Here is a 20,184-nt window from a genome sequence, read left to right as displayed (position 1 = left end):
ACAGGTGCGGTGGCTGCTGGCCCCTTCTCGAAGCTGACCCCGGTCGCCACATGGGAAGTGTCACTCCATGGGTGTAAGCAGCCACGATGACATTTGAAAAGCCCGCCGTGTAAGGGCGGGACTTCCTCTCCCGGTGCCGCGGAGACGGCGGCCCGCGTTCTTTGTGGGCATCTGATCCTCTCCCTGCCCTTCCCCACCCGTTTGCCCAGGACTCCAGGATCCTGCTTAGTCGTGTGTCCTGGGTCTTCAAAACGTGTTCACCGGCTGCCGCTCTCCGGTGAGGACACAACGGTTTTTAGCAAAAGGCTTCGATCTTGCTTTACCTCCTAAGCTGCTCTCAAAAAGGTGCTTGTCATTACGTTTGGCTTTTACGGTGTAACGTGACAATATATTCCTCTCCCACTCCCCTCCCTGACTCCCAAGTGACTTCCAAAAACAATTCTGGATATTCAAGCGCTACAGTCGCCTCACAAGTGCAGCCCCCAGAATACGAAAGCTGGCTCAGCTGCCCGGAGTCCGTCCTTTTCCGTCACTCGGCAGAATTTGTCCACCTGTCCTGTCATCAGCTCTGGTCCCCAGCTCAGTTGAGCAAAAGGGCGATCCTGAGAACTCGGGGACCCAGGGAAGTCAGAGGGTGGAGAGCAGGAAACGTGGACTCAGGACATGCGTTTTACCATCCTGATGCTGGACACCAGGGTCTGGAAGGCTAGAGGTTGTGATCACGTGACGCCAAAGAACCTAAACCTGAAAAATTAAAAGCAGAATTTGTCTCCTTCCCTCATTTCTACAGACCCTGCGACGTAGAGGCTTCCTTCTGAAAGTCAGATGAGAAAGTTTGGGTTCGCGGCACCTTACCTGTAAATGGAAATGCCAAGTACACCCAAGAATCCCTAACTCTGTCCTCCAGAAAATGCACTCGAAAATCACTAACTCTGTCCTCCAGAAACTCCTAGCCAGCCTTCCTAGCCAGTCTACCTGGTCTCCCTTTATTCTCTCAAAAAGGCAAAATAAGTATGCAACACCCCCCCCAAAAAAACCAAACAAACAAGTATTTGTTTTCACATTGCCAAATGTACAACTGCTTTGCAACTTTTTGTGATCACCTTGATTTCAGTTTGAGATAATACTAAAACTCCTCTGTCCATAGTGAGTCTTCTTTTCATTCCAGGGGAGTAGTTTTGTGAGAAAGCATACGTGACCATGTATTATCCCTCTCGGTGCCTTTCAGTGATCCCCGTGCTGGCTGCACGATTATCAGACATCAAGGTCCGTAGACAGCCACTCACCTAACGCTCAAACCAAACCTCAGTGGATGCTTTTCCTCCCATTTTTTTGTTGCTTTGCTTTTTGTTTTGTTTTGTTTCTTGCTTTTTCACACTTTTTGGAATGCCCCCTGACCTCTCCAGCCTCCAGGCCTTTGCAAATGTTCTCTTCCTGAAATGTCCCTGATTCCACTTTTCTCCCCAACACACACAGTTTTGTAATCAACAACTCTCCCTTCGGCTTGCTCAAAAAGTTGTTGAGGAAGCTTCTGAACTGCCCTGTTAAAGGCTCTCACAGCTGCAAAGAACTGGCCCTATTCTCAGCCCCAAATTCCTCATTACTGACTGGCTGGGACCCTCAGGACTAGTGTGGTTGAATCAGGGCCTGCTCCCTGAGACCAGCCAGAAAGGTTCCCTTCCCTGGAGCACAGGCAAGGAGGGAGGGGGGACCTGAACAAACCCGAGGCCGGATTAGAAGGAGGGGAAGTGGCACTGACTGCCTCATACAGACGCCTTCTAGGCAGAAACAAGGAACATCCATTTGTCGCATTGGCATTCAAGTGCCAAGCACTGAATTATGCACCCAAGATACACAGCAGCGCTGCTAACCTTGAGTGTGCTTCAAAGTCACCTGGAGGCTTGTTAGAGGACAGATTGCTGGCCCCACTCCCAGAGCTTCTGTCGTCTCCTTAGCTCTGAGGGGTATCTGGGAACTTGGCTTTCGAGCAAGTTCCCACAGATATAAATGCTGCTTCTAGCTGCTCTGCTCTGAGCACATCTGATACATGGAGAACAAGCTGACCAAAGCCCCTTCCTGCGTGGAGGTTTCCGGTGGTAAAGATGAGGTTATGCTAGATGAGGACAGAGAAATCAGAAAGCAGTTGAAGGGATTTCTTTCCGTCTTTTGTCAAATGGTGATCGATTTCCTCTGTGTGGGGCGTTAAGCGACAGCAGTAGGCATGACAGACGAGGGACGGCTCTGTGGGGCTGAGATCCTAGCGGGAGAGGAGAGAGAATCAACACACTGATTCCTCAACTCGATCATTCCAACTAGGAGTTCTCACTGCTATGAAACTATGGGAAATAAACCAGGTGCCGTGATACTGACCAGGTGAGGGAACCAAGGAACCAGGGGGTACGACTCGACTCGCAGGCCAAGAGACTGTTGCTACAACAAAGCTCTAAGGCAGGGAGAAGTCGCTGCTCACAAATACAAGTTCTGTGTGCTGGGAGAGATGGAAACAAATATGAGGTGTTCGGGGAAGACACTGAGGGTTAAAGGGGGGCCTGAACATGTTGGACCTTAACTGCCAGGAAGGCACCCAGACTTTTATTGTGTCGTGAGAATCTATTAGAATTTTAAAGCACGCAGGCTGCTGTATGGGAAATGGGATTTATGGGATTAAAGGTAGAAAGAAGCAGAAGACAGAATTGAAAAAAGATCTGGGTTTCATAGGTGAAGAAACATGTTGCTGACATTTATTGAGCACTTTCCATGTGTTTAAGAAACCGTGTAACAGTTTCTTTACAAAGGTTAACTCATTTCGTGCTCTCAACTTCCACGGATTATCTAAACACAACTATGATCTCCTTCGAATCCACTGGGGATGAGCAAGGTGTGGGGCTGGGGTTGGAACCAGAATGTGTGCCCCCAGCCTGTATGCTTATCCACCGCTTGCAGTGCTGCTGAAATTCTTGCATAATGACCAAGAATTCTAGGAGAGGATGAGGTTTCAGAGACCGGGACATGGCAATGTTTAAATCCCCTAAAGCATTCCACGAAAGGTAGCAAGTGAATAGTTGTACATGTGAATCTGGGAACCAGAGCAAAGTGGGGACCGAACATAGAAATTGTGACAAGAGTTTGGAAATAGAAATGTTATTGTTGGCATGCAACGGAATTGGAATTTTCCCATGGGTAAAGAAGAAAGGAAAGAAGATGGCCAAAGATTCTAAATGGTGAGGACAAAAACCAGGAGATTAGAGTCACAGAAGTCAGGAAAATAGTGTTTCAGGAAGGAGGACGTGTGTGACCAGCCTGGTGTGATGTCTACTGAAATGACAACATGGGAGACCTTTGCATACGGTAAATGGAACCCACTGGGAATTCGAGTTACAGGGAATAACAGGCAACCCAGAAATTTGGGACAGCTTCAGGACTCAGGATTGTTGCCTTGACTCTGGGACCCACGTGTCCCTACTTTGTTTCGCTCCTCTCTCTTAGGCCATCATGTGATTGACGCTGGCATCTCCCTAGCTGCATCTAATAGATTGCCTTTTCTAGAAACAAGGAAAAGGGACAGAACAGAAAGAACAGAAATAGACACGAGTGCTCAGGGTGTGCTAGGAGAACGTCTCTTTCAAGAGAGGTTTTTTTTTTTTTTTTTATATATATATATTGTTTAAATAATATCAAAAACACAAGTCAGGTCTCCAGTTTCTTTTTTTTATTTCTTAAGGGATAATGGAAACTTGTAAACTTAATATATGAATTGCTCAAGGACGTAGACGACTGCATTCTTACGCCTTGTTAATATATTTTTCAAGACTGGCGATGGAAGTTCAAAGGGCCTTAACTAGGAAGATTCATGGACTTCTTCCTGAACCAGGCTGAAAATCCATCCTCATTGTTTTTATTTACTCCCAAATCGTGTGTGATTTAGCCAGTTTGGACTTCAGGCCTCTGAAAATCATAATTTCTCAGATGGGGCTAGCTTGCATTTCCAAACTCACTTCTCGAGAATAGATACGCCTACGGCCCGTAGTGAATAAAGTGGGATATTATCGTGCAATATGCGCTCTCTGTATTATGTCTGCCCTTTCTTCTCTTCAGTTCTGCATCTCTAGATCCCAGATCCTGAAGTCCTAGACTCCAGGTTGTTGACAAGAATCCAGGGAGCCCTGGGGTTTCCTCGGATGAGCCTCGGAGGGGACGTGACTCCCATGAAATGTCTGTGCCCACATGCATATTTTCTAACAGATTCTCAAAGGAGTTATTCATCCACTTATTGTAAAGATCCACTCTGCTAAGGGAGGACAGCACTTTCAAATATTCAGATTACAGCTGCCTAAGGTATTTGGACAGTCCATGCATTTCTAACACGAGCTCTTACTCTGCGCCCTGTCCAGAATGGAACGCGGCGCAACACATAGGAACACAGGAAACAGACCCGTTTGGAATCAGCTTTCCTTAAAGCGCTCTCAGGTGGACAGAGGGACTGTCCACACTGCTTCATAAACTGAGAAAACAAATCCGTGTTTGGTTTGTAAAGTGAAGGGCTGTAACCGAGACTCCATAAATTAGCCTAAGGACAATTATTCATGTCACAGGACAGATCTGTTATGATTAACTCAGCTGCTGCCGATCAATCCAGGACTCTCCCTCGAGTAGCTGCTCTGCTGTCCCCCAGGCCTGAGGTCTTGTGAGGACAAACAAGATCAACACCTTATCTGCAGGCAAGAGGGGAGGTTTTAAAGCCCACACCTGGGAAGGAGTTCCGCTGACTTCCTGACTCTCCCACGTGCTTACCTGTATCCAGAAAGGCCAGCACCTGTTGCCTGGGGTTAGAAAGCTAGTAGTCCAGCTACGCCTTTATTATGCTGAACAGACTTCAGTGGATAAAGGCCAGAGGACATTGCAAAGATCCCCAAGACTCTTCAAAAAAAACAAATACACCAGGACATCAGAAGATGGAGTGAAATGCTGGCGGTTAGTACAAGGTTTCCAGCAGCTTAAAAACAGGATACAGATAACCCACTGCAGGACAGCGTTCCTCTCAATAGCAGACAGGCTGAGAAGGCGGGGTTTCAATAACGAAGACCCGGGTTTGAAAAACAGGATTATGAGGCGGGGACGTTGGAACGCTCATCTGTAACGGAGACTTAAGTGGAGAACAGGGAATGGTGTCTGAAGACTGAGATGAGCCCAGACTTGGTAGAACAAACCTGAACATGGACAACTGCCAAGAAGATGCTTTTGAAACCGAGAAAAAACGGGTCTTGGAGGAAAACGGCCGACAGAAAGCACGCAGGCGATCTCTCCACACCTTTCATGGATTGAACCTCACAACCTGAGAAGTTTAACTAAACAGCAGAACCAAAAACCGTGCCAACTCTTCCTGTGACTAAATAGGTGGCCCTGAAAAGGGCCTTTGGGTGAAAATCGCATACTTTCGGCAGCGTGAACCATGACACTTAGCCCCCGAAGCCGTAGAGGGTGCGGCCCTGGCGCTTGAGCGCGTACACCACGTCCATGGCCGTCACCGTCTTGCGCTTGGCGTGCTCCGTGTAGGTGACGGCGTCCCGGATCACGTTCTCCAGGAACACCTTGAGCACCCCGCGGGTCTCCTCGTAGATGAGGCCGGAGATGCGCTTCACGCCGCCGCGCCGGGCCAGCCGCCGGATGGCGGGCTTCGTGATGCCCTGGATGTTGTCGCGCAGCACCTTGCGGTGGCGCTTCGCGCCCCCCTTGCCCAGGCCCTTCCCGCCTTTGCCGCGACCAGACATCGTCACAACACCACTGCAACGATACGGAAGCACCACTCCCCTCGGCGCCAAGCAGCCCTTTTATAGCAAAGTGCCGGACCTGTTTGAAAACCCCGAGAGCAGGGGCGGTAACCACACTCAGGGCCCGCCCATCGCTCGTGTCTCCTTGGCTGCGAGCGGCGCCGACCGGGCGGGGCCCCCGAGCCGGAGTCTGGCCCGGAGGGGCTTCCGGGAACCCTCCCGGCTCCGCGCAGCCTGGCAGCCGGCACTCCGGGCGACGCCTCCTACACCTTCCACACCGAAGCCTCACGCTTGCCCCTCACGTCTCCCAGACCAACCCGGAAATGCCCACCGAATACTCGCCGTCGTCCCCGAGACGCTTGAGGTCAGCTTTGACGCTGAGCGTGTCTTCATTGCCAAGTGTCTTCTGGTCTTCTCGATCGATGGATGTCTGCGTCCCTCACCGAGCCTCGCTGGAGGCAAGTGTCGAGAACCCTGTGCTGCCTGCCGGGAGTCTCCAGTTTATGATCGGACTGTCTGGTCCCTTAGGGACAGCTTCTGGCTGGCACTGTCCCTGCATCCCAGCCCAGTCCTCCCCCAGTCGCACACGCGGAGCCAAGCTCTGGAGGCAACCTGCTGCCACGCTCTCCCTATGACCTGGGCGGTGTCTGCTCGGCTTGTTCTTTGCGAGTAGGTAAGAAAGTCCAAGTTCTAGAGCAGTGAAGCTTTGAGGAGATTCTGCATGGAAAGTGTTGGAGGCTGCACGCAGGCACTCATTCGACATTATTATATGTTGTGAATGCTCTCCGCTCCTCTTCTCAGTAGTCACCCCTCTAAAGTGGGTGCAGCTCCTAAACGAAGAGCGCATCCTGGTTTGCTACAACGTTCTTTTGACAACTCCTTCAAATAATAAACACTTACACATTTGACCTGCCATTAATCCTTTTGAGAAGTTCCCGTTGACTTTGTGTAGATGTGTCCTCTCCTCCAGGCTCTGTGAGGAGCACCTGCTTCATCGAAGCTTGTTTTCTGACTTCCTGGTGCACGGGGACAAATTCCAGAGCGGGGCTCTTAGCTTCGATTACAATGGCAGGCTTCAGGACTTCTAGGAACTGGCAGAGAACAACAGTTCCGTCTTTATTTGCGCTATTGACCAACTGAACCCTGGCATTGTCTCCACTGAGGCACACAGGCAGCAAACAGTGTGACGGGCAGGACCCGCCATGTATTCTTCTCACTGGCAGGTGCAGCCGTCAGTATTGCCAATATCTTTTAAGCATATCACCCCTTCTACACTGTGGTAATTGTTGGTCACGAGGGCAACCTTGGGACTTTTAATGTGTTAGTAAAGAAACACATATGTGAACACTTCAACAATTTTGGGGTTTGATAAGTTTGATTCTGGAATTTTAATATAATTCTTTTCCTTTATAAATTCTCTGTACATCATTTAAGAATTCATCGTACATATATAAGCTTCATGGGATATCCAAAGAAGTCCATGACACGAAATGATCACTGAGCCTTCTTTGGGCTCTTCAGAGCCTTGAAGGACTCTGGGTTTGGAAAATATGCAGACAGGAGCACTGGGAAATGCCGTGAGCATTGGAAAGAAAACCATAGGTTAGTAACAGTAGTCAGACGTTGTGTAAAGGTACATGGCAATGATTTCTCCACCCATCCACAACAAAGAAGTTATTTCCTCACCCTCTTTTCTTTACAGAGCTTATCTTGGAGAAAATAGTGCGTCTGTGTTTTCACGTTTCCCTTAGGAACATAGAGAAATTTTTCTATGGATTAAGCCCCGTCTCCTGTTTTTTCAGTGCAGAGATATTTCCTAGGTTGGGGAGATATAGTCTGTATATAATATATTATTATCCAAGTCATCTCTAGGTGTGTAAAAATGTGCCTCTGGAATTAGCTTCCCGGTCTGTCACAAGAAACACAGGATGTTGTCACCCCTGACTATCCAGAGATAAGAGGAGTCATAGTTTCATTTTGCTTTGCTATATGAGACATGTGATATTTTTTTCTCCTAATTGTAGTCACCACTGTGCTGAGTTATATGAAAGGAAATCTGTTAATACTTACTCAGTATTATGTGTTCCTCTCCCTCCTCTATATTGCTACAGAAGGGTCATTTTGTTGACACTATTCTTTGACTTCTCCAACATGTGAAGGGGCCCAAAACGCATAAGTTTCATATTCCTTTATCATATCCGGTAGGATATGGTTGCTGAAACATGCATCCTTTTGTATCAATTGATGTAAGGATCAAAACTCTCTGAGGAGAAATGTAGTTGGCCCACTCTGAGCCTACTGGTAAACATTGGAGCCATCTATTTATTTCAAAGTTGCTTGGACCTTCAACGGACTGAAAGTCCCCAAACAAATCAGGTGTGGCTCACTTAATAAAGAATGGGGGTTTTATAAATAGAATTTACAGAGATGACAGGTGGAAGGTTATCTTTTGATTGGAAACTACGTAGATGAAATAGGTTATGTAGAGAGTATAGACAGAGTGTATCTCGTATAGGGGGGTACAAAGGCAAATAACCAGCAGGCACCCAGAAATACAAGTTTGACATTTAGGCAAGAGGACAGACCTGAGGGAGAAACTTCGAAGTTACCCATAGAAAGGTAATTCATGAACCCATGAAGGTGAATGGGGCAGTACCTTGGAGACTCCCTACATTTAGGTGGCCAAGAGACAGCCCTTCCTTTGTTGGTAAGGCACCTCCATTATTTCCCGGATCCTGGTTGTAATTCTGGCTCTTGTCTAGACTGACCACCGTCACAGCCTTCTTACGACATGGCTTCTCTGTAATTCATACTCCTCCTTGCTATCTATGAATATTCCTCAAGTGAGTTTCAAATTCAACCATAAGAATCAAAACCTCTTAAGAGGATTAGGAATACATAAGTAAATACACAAAGTAAAAATGATTTATGTTGAGCTGATTTCCCATCTCATCTCACCCATCTGAGTTGTGTTAATATTTAGTCTTTAGTAACATTTCTTACTTTTTTCACATTTCAGTTGAATGTGCTACAGAAAGTAATCAGTCATTTCTGGATTTTGAAGGGATCGAAAAGGAGTGTGAAACCCTCACCTTTTGAGCTTTGCTCTGTGTGTTCCCAGCATTTCTTACTTTCAACATCCTAGCAAAACACAAGACGGGTACATGCTTCAAAATAAACGTGTTCAAGAGAAAGAATTTGAAGAGTGATGAAAATAAAAATTAAATGCCTTTCTACCATAAACATATTTCCTATTCAACATTAATACAAACCTATCTCCTTCATAACTAAGAAATGTACTAGTGAATATAAAACACGCTTTTATAAAAATTGCCCTTGTCTCAAGTGAACTGTGCGTGGAAGTGTAAGAATGCATGTGTGTGTGTGAGTGTGTGTGTGAGAGTTGCATGTGTATATTCTTTTTTTTCCAAAAAAGCCTCAATTTTAATAAGTTCCTCTACATACACATTTGCTACTGAAAATTGAACTACCACAAAAAACTTTTATTACAACTCTAATTTTTGAAACCGAGAAAATCTAGCCTATGCACTCTGCCATGACTATAATTATTCTCTCTAGCCAAACCACCCAATAGTCTCTCTATATTCCTCCTGTGCAAGTTACTTGGCTTCCAATTCGATGTTACGGGTTTGTTTTGCTTTTTTATGTTTTTATGGTTGAGAGAGAGCATGAGTGGGGGAAGGGTAGAGAGAAGCACACACACACAGAATCTGAAGCAGACTCCAGCCTCCCAGCTGCCAGCACAGAGCCCTACTCTACCGAGCGATAGTCGGACGCTTCACCCAACTGAGCCACCCAGGAGCCCCATGTTAGGTTCACGGATCTTCGTGACTTCGGGCTTCTCAAACACCCGGGCAATACTCAAAACCTACTAGGACTTCCTTGGGTCATATCAAAAAGTGGAACTAAAATATTTTGAAGTCACTCAAATGCAAACTACAGGATTCCTCACAAAATATTGGCACCAAGGTAGAAAAGACAACACAGAGCTAATATCACAGATTATCAAAATACTAGTTTGTCTATGATAGAGCAGCTCTCCCAAGCTGCTGCATACTGATTCTAAAATTACCAGCTAAGAAAAACACCATATAAGGTTTATGTTTACATAGACTCGATGTCATAATTATTCTCTGTGCTGGTATCCTCAGGAGGTCTAGGATACAGTCAATAATGACATCTACACCTAGATCTTTCTACTCTGGATTCATCCGTGGAACGCTGGTTGAACTAGCGATGGTCTTTAATAAACCACATCAGCCTTTCCATCGTTTCTTTCCGAGCAGTTAACACAGTCTTTACTCCACCCCTCCTCCTGATGCTGAGTATTCGGGCCACAAGTCCCTGTGGTTCCTTCTCCCTGTCCTGCTGTTGGGGTGGATATTCTGGTAGAGGGGAAGAAGTCTGATACTAGGGTCGAGAGTCAATTTACTAAGGTTCTTTATTAATACTTCAAAGATGGTTTGACAGCTGAGCCTCCCTGGGAATTTTCTTCACTGGCCATCTGAGAAGGTTCCAGGCCACAGGATGGGTATAGCTTCGTTGGCAAATCCATCGAAAGCCAAGTCTCAGACCGAAGCTCCCTCTAGACCTTTGGATTCCAGCAGAAAGTAATGAGCACAACTAGCTACAAAGTAGCCTGGAAAGAACGAGATAGCCCAGAAAAGGCGAGAAAAACTGAGGCTCCAACAAACCATGGCGAGAAAAAGAACACGTGTATATTCTTCGATTCTGTTACTTTATTAGGTTGCCCAAGTTTATCTTCCCCAAGCATGGCAGATTTCTGTACCAAAAAGCTTATTAATATTTTAATTACCGATCCCCCCCAATAAAGTCAGTGTAAATAAGACATTTTTTAAACCATAAAGGAGCCTCTTTCATAGCCCTCCTAGATATCCTCTGTCAACATCTATGGGAAACATAGGCCAGACAACCAGGTCAGGACCACACATTGCTACATTTCCCATTTACCTCAACAAATCTGGAATGCTTGAAACCCCCAAAGTAACTAACCCTCCAAATTGTCACTAAAAGCAATGATGAAGGCTTTTTGGACAAAGTAGTGACTGTCCTTGTCAGTACAAGCTCTTATTACAACCATCCTTTACTATCACTCTTGCAGAGAAATGGGGAAACAGCCTGTGCTAGTTCCCTTCATATGAACCAGATTTTCCGGGTCAATCTCAGTGAGAACTAAGCAGTTGTTGGACGTTCGAGAAGCCAAGAATGTACAGACTGTTAGGAGAGAGCAAGCTATTGACAGCACAGACGGGAGGACTTCTATTTTAAACGAAAATCGTGAAGTTGTCTCCCTGACCTGTGAATCTCTCAGACTGTCAGGGGCTTTTGGAAAAGGCTGAGACTGACGTGGTAAAACCTGGAAGAAGAAAACAGGCAGATCTCAAAGCACGAGCTGTCCCGCGTCGCTATACAATAGAGTCGCTGTGATCCCTCCACAGGAAATTTTCTTTTTTTTGCTTTCCTCAAGGGTAACAAACACAATTCCGGGACAGAGCTGAGACTAGGTTGCGGTCAAGTGGCAAGGCTGAGCTGGGAACCAATCAGCGCGCCGCGCCGTGCTTGTATATATACACACACACACTCCAGGACCAGGCAGCTCAACTCCGAGACTTTATTATTATTGTTTTCTGTACCTTCCGCCAGCCGAGCCCAGAATGTCCGAGGCCGCGCCCGCCACGCCCGCCGCGCCGGCCCCCGCCGAGAAGACGCCCATGAAGAAGGCCCGCAAGTCCGCAGGCACCGCCAAGCGCAAGGCGTCCGGGCCGCCGGTGTCCGAGCTCATCACCAAGGCCGTGGCCGCCTCCAAGGAGCGCAGCGGCGTGTCCCTGGCCGCGCTCAAGAAGGCGCTGGCGGCCGCCGGCTACGACGTGGAGAAGAACAACAGCCGCATCAAGCTGGGCCTCAAGAGCCTGGTGAGCAAGGGCACCCTGGTGCAGACCAAGGGCACCGGCGCCTCGGGCTCGTTCAAGCTCAACAAGAAGGCGGCGTCCGGGGAGGCCAAGCCCAAAGCCAAGAAGGCGGGCGCGGCCAAGCCCAAGAAGGCTGCCGGGGCGGCCAAGAAAGCCAAGAAGGCCGCGGGGGCCGGCACCCCCAAGAAGAGCGCCAAGAAGACCCCGAAGAAGGCGAAGAAGCCCGCGGCGGCGGCGGCCAAGAAAGTGGCCAAGAGCCCGAAGAAGGTGAAAGCTGTCAAGAGCCCCGCCAAGGTCAAGGCTCCGAAGCCCAAGGCGGCCAAGCCCAAGAAGGGGCCGGCAGGAACGCAAATTGAGCTGAGAATACCTAAAGGCTCTTTTCACAGCCACACAATTAAGCTTATGCAAGGACTTGTAACACTTGGTTTCTCCAGGATCTTTCACAATTTACGAGAACAAGAACAAAGCACTATCTCATAGAAAAGGTCATTGGCTCTGAAAAGAGCCTTGGGCATTAAAGTTTTCACTGGCTGAAGGAATTTAGGCCCACTCCCCGGAGCGGCACGGCAGGTGGATGTCCTTGGGCATGATGGTGACGCGCTTGGCGTGGATGGCGCACAGGTTGGTGTCCTCGAAGAGCCCCACCAGGTAGGCCTCGCACGCCTCCTGCAGCGCCATCACGGCCGAGCTCTGGAAGCGCAGGTCGGTCTTGAAGTCCTGCGCGATCTCGCGCACCAGCCGCTGGAACGGCAGCTTGCGGATCAGCAGCTCGGTGGACTTCTGGTAGCGGCGGATCTCGCGCAGGGCCACCGTGCCGGGCCGGTAGCGGTGCGGCTTCTTGACGCCGCCGGTGGCCGGCGCGCTCTTGCGGGCCGCCTTGGTGGCCAGCTGCTTGCGCGGGGCCTTGCCGCCCGTCGACTTGCGCGCCGTCTGCTTCGTGCGAGCCGTCTGAAACTTCCCACAGCAGTTAGCTGCGGGGAAAATGCAACCATACTATCCTCGGCTACTGTATACAACGAGACTCCCCCTGTTTGGACAGGTATTTGTTTCCTATGGCTCCAAGTGAAGACATTGGCATTGACCTTCACTCCCTGATTCACACGACCTCTAGAACATTTAGACCCAAAATTAACATCTTCCATAAAAAAATGAAAATAACACCGTCTTCCGATCTACCACTGCTGGTGTTTTCAACACTTTCCGGCCTCTACCTTATTTACAATGATATAGCACTTATCTACCTCGCCTGTTTCTTCACAAAGTTCTTTGGCTTTTGAAAGCAGAATCGAATACAAATTATTCCAAAGCTATCTATTGTTGGCTGAATAACAATTTCAGATATGACCTCTGAAACCGGCTTGCTTTCGATCGTTTTGAAAAGACACCCTATAGATGTTACTGGCCAAGTAGGTTTTTCTTTTAAGTTTGCTTGTTTAAGAGAGAGGTGGGGGGCAGAGAGAGAATCCCAAGCAGGCTCTGCACAGGTGGCCGAGAACCCCACGCCTGGCTCCAACTCGGAAACTGTGAGATCATGACCTGAGTCCAGAGTCAGACGCTTAACCCACCGAGCCACCAGGTGCCGTGGCAAGGTAGTATTTTATCTTAATTCCACTTTAGGAAGACAAATTACATGTCTATTTCTTGATGTCTCTATTCAAACTCAGATTTTTAGGTATGTATTTATACAAGTCCTGAATGCACCGGCCATTAAGCCTGATTTGATTTCATATTTAATGTTGTAAGGTTATAATATTAACATGTACTTCCTTTACACAAACCGAAGTTTGTGTAAAATGGTGTTGAAAGACACCCAGAGTTGTAAGTGGTACAAGATTACTGTGTGTTCTTAGTACTGATTGAAGGACAACGGGTTCTAGGGCATGTATTGTATTCCGATTGGCAACTGATTAGGCCACAAGCTCATTAACGCTGGATCTGGTTTGTTTATAAAATGTGAATTGCAGGGGATTCTGTCAATTAAAAGGCAACCTGCTTTCAATAGCATATATTAAAGGTCCAGTTCTATTATCCTGTAGGTCACTAACTAGATTTAGATCTCCATTTCCAACAAAGAGGAAACATCAACCTTCCTATTACCTGATGGTTTACAACGCTGGGGACTGCAGCACTGATCTGGTTAACCCTTGTGACACATCTCTACATCCGTCTTAGTTTACTAATGGGAACTATGTTTATGGTAACACTACAGTGAATGGCTTGTTCACCTTTGTGAGGAGTTGGGAGCACGTACCCCTATTCCTGGATTGACGAACTACCCTGAAGGGCATTTCCAATTAGCTACAATTAAGAAGGAAAATGTAAGCCCTTTTCATGAATACGGGGGTGGCTCTGAAAAGAGCCTTTGGTTAAAACTGTCCCCTCAATGACCTAAGGTGCTATTTTTCCAGCTTACTTGCCCTTGGCCTTGTGGTGGCTCTCGGTCTTCTTGGGCAGCAGCACGGCCTGGATGTTGGGCAGGACGCCGCCCTGCGCGATGGTGACGCGGCCCAGCAGCTTGTTGAGCTCCTCGTCGTTGCGGATGGCCAGCTGCAGGTGGCGCGGGATGATGCGCGTCTTCTTGTTGTCGCGGGCCGCGTTGCCCGCCAGCTCCAGGATCTCGGCCGTCAGGTACTCCAGCACGGCCGCCAGGTACACCGGCGCGCCGGCCCCGACCCGCTCGGCGTAGTTGCCCTTGCGGAGCAGGCGGTGCACGCGCCCCACCGGGAACTGCAGCCCGGCCCGCGACGAGCGCGTCTTGGCCTTGGCGCGAGCCTTGCCGCCCTGCTTTCCGCGTCCAGACATTTTAATACTCTCCAACCAGTTAGCTTGGTAAGGAAAAGTGAAATGGGGGCTCAAGTCCTCTCAGCAAATGAGAAGCAATTATACTTGCAAGCCGAATTGTAAATGACGCGTTTTGATTGGCTAAAACTATCCAGAAGTTTGCAACCAATTACAAAGGACGACTAACCCCACGCAATTTTCACGCAACTGCCTTACACTTTAGGACAATTTATCCAATCAAAGTCTAACTCGCACAGGCGCCCTACGAATATTATGAATGCTAGAACCAGGGCACATATTTCTTATCTCAGAAGCAGAGTTTTTCATCATCATGCCACACCCAGCGAAGTCCGCCCCGGCCCCGAAGAAGGGGCTCCGAGAAGGCGGTGACCAAGGCGCAGAAGAGGGACGGCAAGAAGCGCAGGCGCAGCCGCAAGGAGAGCTACTCGGTGTACGTGTACAAGGTGCTGAAGCAGGTGCACCCCGACACCGGCATCTCGTCCAAGGCCATGGGCATCATGAACTCGTTCGTGAACGACATCTTCGAGCGCATCGCGGGCGAGGCGTCGCGCCTGGCGCATTACAACAAGCGCTCGACCATCACGTCCCGGGAGATCCAGACGGCCGTGCGCCTGCTGCTGCCCGGGGAGCTGGCCAAGCACGCCGTGTCCGAGGGCACCAAGGCCGTCACCAAGTGCACCAGCGCCAAGTAATCCTGACAAAATGTCTTCGTATTGAACCCCAAAGTCTCTCTTAAGAGCCAGCCAGTTTTTCAGCGAGAGTTGTAATGGTTTTAATAGTTTATGTGACTGCTCAAGAGGTTTTGTTTTATTTTGCTGAAAATATCCGGCTTGCCTTGTGTGGCACCAACACCTTAAAGCACACATACATTGTCACTGGTAGAGAGAGAAAAATGTCCAACGTAGTCGACGGTGTCTTGTCTCCACCGCCCATTTTGACTAAAAGCCTGGCCAAAGTGGTGACAAGTAAGTTTCACTTAAGCTGCTGTGATGCGGTGTCCTTTACACATAATTTCTGTGAAAAGCAAAGAGGGCTTAGATTTGGTAGGACTGCTTTGTTAGTGCTATGTTGTGGTAAAAAGAAACTGGTTGCTTTCCACGTTCATCATCGTACCCTTCTAGGAGATTCATTTGCTTAAGGCAGTATAACTTGTAAATAGTGGGAACGGGCCTATGCACGAAAACTGAAAAATGAACATCACTGACTCCAAGACGGGGTCACTTCATTGTACTGCGAATTCTCCGAAGGCTTGTTAAATGAAAGGTGATCGTTGGCAAAATGCCACAGTAATGATGCCGGCCGTCCAGGAAAGAAACAGCCTTTATACTGATATTTTGGTGTCTCTCCCTTAAAATTGTTATTTTCGTCCAGGGTGGACTTTATGTCAGGTTTTTTCTATCTTGACCAACAAAAACTCTTTTTAAATTAAAAAAAAAAAAATTCACAGGTCATTGCAGTTACACCGCTGCCCAGGTCCATGCAGATATATAAAATGGTAATGAAAATATGCACTTTTCTGCCTGTTATTAGGAAACTACTTAAAGTTATAAACTGCCATGGATCCATGAATGGCATCCTACATGACTTAAATGCGAAGAATGTACGTACAAAATATTTTTAGGGGTTTAACCCAGGTCGGAAAAAAGTAAAGCTATTCTGTATTCTTGCTTAATTTCTTTCATGAGTAACAGACTTTCTACTTCCCACAGAACACAGATGCACACACACAATACAACATACACAAAGAATATGTAAGCCTTCAAACAATTAACAAAAGCAACAAGGAGAGAAAAGTAAAAGAAAGAAAACTAAAACTGCCAGATTGGGCAGTTTATATTACCATAGTCAATGATTGCTTTAGGTAGTAGTCCCAGAAGGAAAGAAATATCTAAACAAAGTATATATGACTTTCCTGGGGTACAGGAGCGCCCTGAGAATATGTACGACGGTGTGCCTATGCGTTGTTCCCCCTCACAGAGCAGCAAATATATAGCCTTCTATCAAATTCTGAAAACACTATGACCTACTGTGCTAGGCAGAAAAATGCCATCCCAATTGTATTTAATTTCTAATCTCTACGGATCTGTGAATAGGTTAGGGTCCAACACAGAGGGCGGTTAAATTTGCAGATAGCATCAAGATTGCTAATCACCTGAATTTTAAAAAGGGAATTCATCCTGGATTATCCAAGTGACCCAATGAAATCCCATGGGTGCTTAGAATTGGAAGAGGCAACCTAAATACAGAACCAGAGAGATAGCAGGGGCTGATGTGGCCGGAGACTTCTGGCTTTGAACACAGAGAAAAGGAATGGAAAGCCAAAGAAAGAAGATAACGTGCAGGAGCTATAAAAAGCAAGGAAACAGATTTGCTCTGAGAGACCCCAGAAAGGAACGCAGAATTCCTGACACCTTGACTTTCGTTGAGTGAGAGCCACACCCAAATGCTGATTTACAGAATTAGGAAATTATAAATTTCTACGGGTTGAAGCCACAACGTTTGTGATAATTTGTCAGACCACCAGTAGGAAATTAACACATCCACGCAGCTTAAGAATTATTGATTCTGGGGGCGCCTGGATGGCGCAGTCGGTTAAGCGTCCGACTTCAGCCAGGTCACGATCTCGCGGTCCGTGAGTTCGAGCCCCGCGTCAGGCTCTGGGCTGATGGCTCAGAGCCTGGAGCCTGTTTCCGATTCTGTGTCTCCCTCTCTCTCTGCCCCTCCTCCCGTTCATGCTCTGTCTCTCTCTGTCCCAAAAACTAAATAAAAAACGTTGAAAAAAAAAATTAAAAAAAAAAAAAAAGAATTATTGATTCTGGATTCAATGACATTCTCTAAAATTAGAGTAGATAAATATTTAAATTTAAATGTGTAGATGCACGGAAATTCTCCCTAAATATTGCAGACTCCCATAGTTTTGAAATGTCTCTAATTTTAACGGCGGCAACTTCCCGTTCCTTCTTTGCTCGTGTTCAAAAGGTCTAGATTTATCAGCAGTAACTCTTCTTCTTTGAGTAACACTTCCTCCACTCGCTATGGTTTTATTACGTCTGATTATAATTCTTCTTCAAAAAGTTCGCATATGTTGCATGTAGAGGAGTGATGGAAAATTTTAATTCGTAACGTCCATGAAAGCCTTATGAATTGTAAAGCCCTCTCCAAGGCGAGTTTTTATCGTAATTGCATTCATTTTTACAAAAGTGTCCGTCGAATGGTTTGTTTTAGTCATTTATTATGTAGTGACGTGCTCATTTTATAAAGTAAGACACAGTGGGTGTGAGAACCAAAGTTCATTTACATGGCAGAACATGCCAACCAATGTCTTCTGACTCAAAGATGTCTAGAGAGAATTCAGACACTTCGCATCGAATACATTTCTCACCACTTTTATTAAGGACCTTAACATAGATTATCTCCTCTCTCCAGCACTAGGCTCCATATCTCATCTCCTTCCTTGGTGCCTTCTTTGTTCAGCTTTCCTTAAGTGTACGAGTCAGCCAAAAGAGAAAGCCTTGGTTGGCCTAGGAAAAGAAATCCCACATCCCTACGACTGTCAGCTGACCTCAAATTCAATTCACTTCTGTATCCTGGAATGAATACTTTCCCTGCCTGGAAGAAATGATGCTGATAAACCTGAGACCAGCAATCCCTTGAAAGCAAGAAGGGTATCTTGTATGATTACCAAAGTGCCAATGGAGAGAGGAAGTGCACTACCCAAATGCTTTCCAATGTAAAGGAGTAATGGCCCTTTAAATCAATGGAGGCTGAGGGCCATGCATCATTCAGGAAAAGTTTTCAATTTTCTGGATTTTTACAAACAGAACTTAAAAGTTACACACGTCGCGGAATACTCAAAAGCTGAAACTAAGGTATTCCCAGAGACAAGTGAAGGAAACAGTAGCCACATAGAGGGCTTAAGGCACACAGGAAACAAGTTGTCAAAAATTGTAAGGTTGGAGAACAGGCAAGGTGGAATTCAGCGTGAGAACAAATGGGGGAGGGGGGGGAGGGAAGAAGGGGGTGGGTGGGTGGGACACAAGTGTGGAAATGATTCTGGGAGTGTAGAAGCCAGAGAGGGTGGACGGGGTGGTGGCATTGCTGTTGCCAGAGTAAGGAAACTGCTAGGGTTTGAGGAAAAGGGAACTTTCTTTTCACATCTCCCTCGCTGTCTCCAAAACCTTTAAGACCCAACTGCAAATTACATATATGTAAATTTCCAGGCGCCATATCATGTAAGGTAGGAAAAGTGTAGAGAAATTCTTGAGTAAAGGACATGCTTTACCAAGCACAGAGGAACAAGTCATGTTTGTACTTTAAAGAGTGTCTAAGAAAACGCAGTGACAAAACTGGGACTATGTGCTATTAGAGAAATCCTTAACGTGACAACTCTTTAGATGAGAATTGAAGTGGCTCTGAAAAGAGCCTTTGGGGTTGGGTAACAGGACGCTTACTTGGCGAGTCTACTTGGAGCTGGTGTACTTGGTGACGGCCTTGGTGCCCTCGGACACGGCGTGCTTGGCCAGCTCCCCGGGCAGCAGCAGGCGCACGGCCGTCTGGATCTCCCGGGACGTGATGGTCGAGCGCTTGTTGTAATGCGCCAGGCGCGACGCCTCGCCCGCGATGCGCTCGAAGATGTCGTTCACGAACGAGTTCATGATGCCCATGGCCTTGGACGAGATGCCGGTGTCGGGGTGCACCTGCTTCAGCACCTTGTACACGTACACCGAGTAGCTCTCCTTGCGGCTGCGCTTGCGCTTCTTGCCGTCCTTCTTCTGCGCCTTGGTCACCGCCTTCTTCGAGCCCTTCTTCGGGGCGGGAGCGGACTTCGCGGGCTCTGGCATCTCAACTACTAACAACTCAGTAGACGGATTAAAAAAAACAAATCCTAAAATGTCTGTCTTTAAGCAGAGTCTCCTCTTTTATAGGGCATCTATGCAAATAAGGTATGCAGAAATACCCCGATCTGATTTGATAATGTCTTTGGTGACGTGAATATGTAAACTTGGTTGTGTCATATCTTCCTTCTTATTGGTTGGATAGCGAACGGTGATCTTTTTAACCAATCCCAGCTCGCGTTTTACACTTCCATCCACCAGTATAACTGGCATCTTTTTGCTGCTTCCAGGACATTTCTCTTTTGCTTTTCCTGCGGACTTTCTTTCGCGGATACCACTCGCTATGTCTGGACGCGGAAAGCAGGGCGGCAAGGCTCGCGCCAAGGCCAAGACGCGCTCGTCGCGGGCCGGCCTGCAGTTCCCGGTGGGGCGCGTGCACCGCCTGCTCCGCAAAGGCAACTACTCGGAGCGGGTCGGGGCCGGCGCGCCGGTGTACCTGGCGGCCGTGCTGGAGTACCTGACGGCCGAGATCCTGGAGCTGGCGGGCAACGCGGCCCGCGACAACAAGAAGACGCGCATCATCCCGCGCCACCTGCAGCTGGCCATCCGCAACGACGAGGAGCTCAACAAGCTGCTGGGCCGCGTCACCATCGCGCAGGGCGGCGTCCTGCCCAACATCCAGGCCGTGCTGCTGCCCAAGAAGACCGAGAGCCACCACAAGGCCAAGGGCAAGTGAAACGTTTACGGAATCTGCCTGCTCTCCCAATCCCGAAAATCAAAGGCTCTTTTAAGAGCCACCCATCTTTTCTGGGAAGTGCTGAAATACTA

At 47.7% G+C, this 20,184-nt stretch overlaps 6 protein-coding genes and 1 pseudogene across 7 annotated transcripts in view; 3 read left to right on the top strand and 4 right to left on the bottom strand.

The window, feature by feature from the left end:
* Positions 1-19,390, bottom strand: part of LOC109252602 (histone H2B type 1-C/E/F/G/I) — a 110,233-nt gene extending 90,843 nt beyond the window's left edge. Inside the window, exon 1 of one of the 2 annotated variants that reach the window (XR_002074086.2) lies at positions 18,973-19,390. Coding sequence is in view for 1 of the 2 variants with exons in the window: in XM_019425187.2 (XP_019280732.1) it covers positions 18,982-19,362 (381 nt within the window). In the remaining variant the exon portion in view is untranslated. The remainder of the gene's footprint in view (positions 1-18,972) is intronic. The other variant, XM_019425187.2, reaches the window with a different exon arrangement.
* On the bottom strand, positions 5,392-9,427 carry LOC109252618 (histone H4). Its single transcript, XM_019425204.2, has one exon. The coding sequence runs from the start codon at positions 5,766-5,768 to the stop codon at positions 5,457-5,459; it is 312 nt and encodes a 103-aa protein (XP_019280749.1). The 5' UTR covers positions 5,769-9,427; the 3' UTR covers positions 5,392-5,456.
* LOC109252578 (histone H2A type 1-E-like) lies at positions 9,727-14,537 on the bottom strand. Its single transcript, XM_019425162.2, has 2 exons — positions 14,133-14,537; positions 9,727-10,380 (listed from the first exon to the last, which is right to left on the bottom strand). The coding sequence occupies exons 1-2, from the start codon at positions 14,519-14,521 to the stop codon at positions 10,242-10,244; spliced, it is 528 nt and encodes a 175-aa protein (XP_019280707.1). The 5' UTR covers positions 14,522-14,537; the 3' UTR covers positions 9,727-10,241.
* Positions 11,462-12,199, top strand: LOC109252569 (histone H1.4-like). Its single transcript, XM_019425154.2, has one exon. The coding sequence runs from the start codon at positions 11,465-11,467 to the stop codon at positions 12,197-12,199; it is 735 nt and encodes a 244-aa protein (XP_019280699.2). The 5' UTR covers positions 11,462-11,464.
* Positions 12,141-14,007, bottom strand: LOC109252658 (histone H3.1-like). Its single transcript, XM_053904697.1, has 2 exons — positions 13,996-14,007; positions 12,141-12,712 (listed from the first exon to the last, which is right to left on the bottom strand). The coding sequence occupies exons 1-2, from the start codon at positions 14,005-14,007 to the stop codon at positions 12,260-12,262; spliced, it is 465 nt and encodes a 154-aa protein (XP_053760672.1). The 3' UTR covers positions 12,141-12,259.
* LOC109252581 (histone H2B type 1-K-like) lies at positions 14,817-17,067 on the top strand (annotated as a pseudogene).
* A 291-nt stretch (positions 19,391-19,681) lies between the features above and the next one.
* Positions 19,682-20,157, top strand: LOC109252589 (histone H2A type 1-B). Its single transcript, XM_019425174.2, has one exon. It carries the CDS (start codon positions 19,700-19,702, stop codon positions 20,090-20,092), a length of 393 nt encoding a protein of 130 aa, XP_019280719.1. The 5' UTR covers positions 19,682-19,699; the 3' UTR covers positions 20,093-20,157.
* Positions 20,158-20,184: the final 27 nt, after the last annotated feature.

Source organism: Panthera pardus, unplaced genomic scaffold (assembly GCF_024362965.1).
Source record: "Panthera pardus isolate Hobbes unplaced genomic scaffold, ASM2436296v1 HiC_scaffold_17, whole genome shotgun sequence".
NCBI lineage: Eukaryota > Metazoa > Chordata > Mammalia > Carnivora > Felidae > Panthera > Panthera pardus.
Note: the sequence above shows the minus strand (reverse complement) of the source record. Positions and strands in the feature narration are given on the sequence as shown.

Bases quoted from the DNA above. Each gene is read 5' to 3' on its own strand.
- LOC109252618 (XM_019425204.2), bottom strand. From the start codon at position 5,768: ATGTCTGGTCGCGGCAAAGGCGGGAAGGGCCTGGGCAAGGGGGGCGCG.
- LOC109252569 (XM_019425154.2), top strand. From the start codon at position 11,465: ATGTCCGAGGCCGCGCCCGCCACGCCCGCCGCGCCGGCCCCCGCCGAG.
- LOC109252578 (XM_019425162.2), bottom strand. From the start codon at position 14,521: ATGTCTGGACGCGGAAAGCAGGGCGGCAAGGCTCGCGCCAAGGCCAAG. The intron at 10,381-14,132 runs GTAAGCTGGAAA...TGGAATCCAAAG, and splicing joins CACCACAAGGCCAAGGGCAA to GTCTAGAGGGAGCTTCGGTC.
- LOC109252589 (XM_019425174.2), top strand. From the start codon at position 19,700: ATGTCTGGACGCGGAAAGCAGGGCGGCAAGGCTCGCGCCAAGGCCAAG.